General features: G+C 49.0%; 1 protein-coding gene across 3 annotated transcripts in view; it reads right to left on the reverse strand.

Moving 5' to 3' along the window:
- Positions 1–5,000, reverse strand: part of usp32 (ubiquitin specific peptidase 32) — a 94,385-nt gene that overhangs the window by 68,203 nt on the left and 21,182 nt on the right. For all 3 annotated transcript variants that reach the window (XM_080459395.1, XM_080459394.1, XM_080459393.1), the window contains exon 3: positions 1,582–1,687. In XM_080459395.1, the coding sequence (XP_080315521.1) occupies positions 1,582–1,687 (106 nt within the window). The remainder of the gene's footprint in view (positions 1–1,581; positions 1,688–5,000) is intronic.

Consider the following 5,000-nt stretch of genomic DNA (forward strand, 5'->3'; position numbering starts at 1 on the left):
ACTTATTTGAAGAAATAACAATAATATTCTAACGACCTCTTGTTATCAGAGTTTAGGGAAAGGTTTCCATGAATTGCTAAAACACTTGGTGACCATCCTGAAGCAAGGCACGGCAGAGGCAGCATGATGCTGTGTGGCTGCTCCTCAGTGAGGAGGTTGTGCTGGGTACTTCTGCGCTGCCAAACCCTCTGAGCCTGGTTCTGCAGGTTTCTTCCTGGTAAAACAGAGTTCCTCTGCTTGCTCCAGTGAAACTGTTGGTTTTTCTCAGTAAACTGTCTTCAAGTCACTGTACTGAATTTGACGCTATGCAAATAACATTTAATTGAATTGTTGTGGTACAGGTACAACACACATTGCAATAATAACCTGAAAGTGTTGCAGGTGAGGATGACGTCTGTCACATTGTGACGGCGCTGCCATCCTCAGATCTTTGTCTCCCACTGATCCTGGTTCACCTGGACCACGGTGTGACGGTCTCAGGTGATGACCCCCAGGAGGCGGGGCTTCCCAGAGCGCACCCTGAAGGAGGTCCAGCCACACAGTGGACCAGGGACCACAGGAGCTCGACGTTCAATCAGAGGACTCGTCAACAAGCCGCATGCACCTGGTCCTCTGCTGGGAAGGTCCTGACAGGGTAAAGCACACCTGGCTGAGCCTGGTCCTCTGCTGGGAAGGTCCTGACAGGGTGAAGCACACCTGGCTGAGCCTGGTCCTCTGCTGGGAAGGTCCTGACAGGGTAAAGCACACCTGGCTGAGCCTGGTCCTCTGCTGGGAAGGTCCTGACAGGGTAAAGCACACCTGGCTGAGCCTGGTCCTCTGCTGGGAAGGTCCTGACAGGGTGAAGCACACCTGGCTGAGCCTGGTCCTCTGCTGGGAAGGTCCTAACAGGGTGAACCACACCTGGCTGAGCCTGGTCCTCTGCTGGGAAGGTCCTGACAGGGTAAAGCACACCTGGCTGAGCCTGGTCCTCTGCTGGGAAGGTCCTGACAGGGTGAAGCACACCTGGCTGAGCCTGGTCCTCTGCTGGGAAGGTCCTAACAGGGTGAACCACACCTGGCTGAGCCTGGTCCTCTGCTGGGAAGGTCCTGACAGGGTGAAGCACACCTGGCTGAGCCTGGTCCTCTGCTCAGAAGGTCCTGACAGGGTGAAGCACACCTGGCTGAGCCTGGTCCTCTGCTCAGAAGGTCCTGACAGGGTGAAGCACACCTGGCTGAGCCTGGTCCTCTGCTGGGAAGGTCCTGACAGGGTGAAGCACACCTGGCTGAGCCTGGTCCTCTGCTGGGAAGGTCCTGACAGGGTGAACCACACCTGGCTGAGCCTGGTCCTCTGCTCAGAAGGTCCTGACAGGGTGAAGTCTCTGACCAGACCTCGTTTCCAAAACCTGAACTGGGTTTTATGAAACAGTTTGAACCTTTCCCCTAACAAGCAGGGAAATCATGAGTTGGAGTTCGTTCATGTCACTGAGGAGTTTACATGGAGCGTCTTCTTCTGTTTGGGCTTTCAAACAGGTTCAGATATGAACTAGATCTACTGATCATGTACGTCCAGACATTCAGCACCAACTATGGAGGGGAAACTTACATTTGGCCTTCTCTTCATCACGTCCTCTGGTCAGAAGCACCAGACCCACCATCAGATTGTTAAAGTGCAGCCCTTTGGAGGAGCCTCCGAATGAGGTGTAGATCACCTGAAACACACACACACACACACACACACACACACACACACACACACACACACACACACACACACACAGTCTTGTGATAATGATCTCTTTTGGGATGAATAAAAGCAGTTGAATCAATGATCTGTTCTTGTTCTTCCAAATAACAGTGCTTTTTCTCTTGCCCCTGATTTCCACCAGCTGAGACTGGGACCTTGCACATTCACATGTAGCTGGTGGGCGGATTGAAAGCAGTAGGACTACTGTGGCTGTTGATAAGCTGCGTCATAGTAACAGGGATCAGGATCACTCGTGTCTGGATCAGTCAACCCAGGAAACAGAGATCCTGGATATGTTGATCACAGATCGTAGTACAGGCGTCTGGAAAAGAACCAAACTCCTTCAACGATATCAAGGATCTGGTCACGACTGGGCATTTACATGATGATTAGTTCAACCTGATGCTCTGCACTGAACTGTTTATTTTTTATGAAGATGTGTTGATTCTATTACAGTTATTGAGTTCTTTTGATAATGATATTAGGAGTTGTTATCAACTTGTAAATCAAGATTAGCTCCGTCACACACACACACACACAGGGTCTGCATGCTAAGCTTTGCTTTACTAACTAGTTAACTAACAACCTACACATTTCACATCAAAGACAACATCACACAGTCGCTGAATACCGTCTGACCCTCCAGATGTTTTACAGCAAATCACCTTCACATCAACTCATCAGAAATGTTCCTTTAACAGAGACACTCAGGAAGCAACGCAAAGACCAGCTTCAATGTTCTATTGTTCTCCAACACATGGTGGAGACCGAGGACAGTCTTCCTGCTCTCTGGTAACCTCCATTCTGAATGGAACCGATTGTTCTCCAACACGTGGTGGAGACCGAGGACAGTCTTCCTGCTCTCTGGTAACCACCATTCTGAATGGAGCCGATTGTTCTCCAACATATGGTGGAGACCGAGGACAGTCTTCCTGCTCTCTGGTAACCTCCATTCTGAATGGAACCGATTGTTTTCCAACACGTGGTGGAGACCGAGGACAGTCTTCCTGCTCTCTGGTAACCACCATTCTGAATGGAGCCGATTGTTTTCCAACACGTGGTGGAGACCGAGGACAGTCTTCCTGCTCTCTGGTAACCTCCATTCTGAATGGAGCCGATTGTTCTCCAACACCTGGTGGAGACCGAGGACAGTCCTCCTGCTCTCTGGTAACCACCATTCTGAATGGAGCCGATTGTTCTCCAACACGTGGTGGAGACCGAGGACAGTCTTCCTGCTCTCTGGTAACCTCCATTCTGAATGGAACCGATTGTTTTCCAACACGTGGTGGAGACCGAGGACAGTCTTCCTGCTCTCTGGTAACCACCATTCTGAATGGAGCCGATTGTTTTCCAACACGTGGTGGAGACCGAGGACAGTCTTCCTGCTCTCTGGTAACCTCCATTCTGAATGGAGCCGATTGTTCTCCAACACCTGGTGGAGACCGAGGACAGTCCTCCTGCTCTCTGGTAACCACCATTCTGAATGGAGCCGATTGTTCTCCAACACGTGGTGGAGACCGAGGACAGTCTTCCTGCTCTCTGGTAACCACCATTCTGAATGGAGCTGATTGGGGCGCGCGCGCACACACAACCCTTCCTCGTATTGACAGTTTGTTTAGCTGAAGTTTTACTTCAACACGACTGAGTAAAAAATATCTTACTAAAAAATTCTTACTGATGCCAACAGGCTGTATGAGATGTCGGGGGTGTGTGTGTGTGTGTGTGTGTGTGTGTGTGTGTGTGTGTGTGTCTGTGTGTGTGTGTGTGTGTGTGTGTGTGTGTGTGTGTGTGTGTGTGTGTGTGTGTGTGTGTGTGTGTGTGTGTGTGTGTGTGTGTGTGTGTGTGTGTGTGTGTGTGTGTGTGTGTCAGCGAAAGGGGTTGTGTATGCGTACGTTAACATATCTATCTATAACATATAAAAAGTGTATGTGTGAGTATTTCAAAAAAGAGTTGCAGAAACAAGGGAGAGATTTTAATCAGAGCATTCATGATTCATGATGCTCACAGCTTTATGTTTTATGCGAAAGGCTGAGAAAGGTCCACTGGTCGGCTCCCTTCAGCTTCCTTCACGTTTTTGTAAACAACACAGAAAAAGTTGTTTGTTCAGCATAACTCTCGTTGACTCTGGTGCTCTCTGAGAGTGAGATGCCCCAGCCAATATCGCAGCGACGCTGCATTACTGTCCAGCACGTAAGACGGCGTCTATCCTTTATAATGGCCATGTACTGGAGCAGGTAGTTCGCCATTATTATGGTGATTAGGTAACATCGTGTACAGCGGTTGGGGGGATTGAAAAAAACATTTCCATTCACATGGCAATGTTTTGAAAACAACGTACATTTACACGGCAATCAGTGATTTACTGGGTACGTTTTGCACAAAGACCGAGATAGCTAGAACTGTGGCCTGATAAACATACCAGAGGCCTGTACTCCGACCCTGATAAACATACCAGAGGCCTGTACTCCGACCCTGATAAATATACCAGAGGCCTGTACTCCGACCCTGATAAACATCCCAGAGGCCTGTACTACGACCCTGATAAACATACCAGAGGCCTGTACTCCGACCCTGATAAACATACCAGAGGCCTGTACTCCGACCCTGATAAACATCCCAGAGGCCTGTACTACGACCCTGATAAACATACCAGAGGCCTGTACTCTGACCCTGATAAACATACCAGAGGCCTGTACTCTGACCCTGATAAACATACCAGAGGCCTGTACTCCGACCCTGATAAATATACCAGAGGCCTGTAATCCGACCCTGATAAATATACCAGAGGCCTGTACTCCGACCCTGATAAACATCCCAGAGGCCTGTACTACGACCCTGATAAACATACCAGAGGCCTGTACTACGACCCTGATAAACATACCAGAGGCCTGTACTCTGACCCTGATAAACATACCAGAGGCCTGTACTACGACCCTGATAAACATATCCAGGATCTCTCTGTTTCTTTGGTTGACTGATCCAGACACTTTGGATCCTGATCACCGTTACTACAAAAGCAGGTTGTCAACTCACTAGTTGAATCCAGACCTACATGTGCGCAATCACATGAAAGGGGCGGAGTTTGCAGCGTCTGACCAATCACACACAGAGAAAACCTGCAGAGCAGTTTACAGATTACTGAAGGAGCAGTTAATCTCTGAGATTATGAAGAATTCAAACCCATCCAGCAGCTCGAAGCAACACTGCTGCTGCAGCCAGAACCAGAACCTTCCTGACCTATGCTGACTTCATAAGATTATATGATATTAATTCATTGG

This window comes from Lipophrys pholis (genome assembly GCF_963383615.2).
Source record: "Lipophrys pholis genome assembly, chromosome: 3".
In the NCBI taxonomy this organism is placed as follows: Eukaryota; Metazoa; Chordata; class Actinopteri; order Blenniiformes; family Blenniidae; genus Lipophrys; species Lipophrys pholis.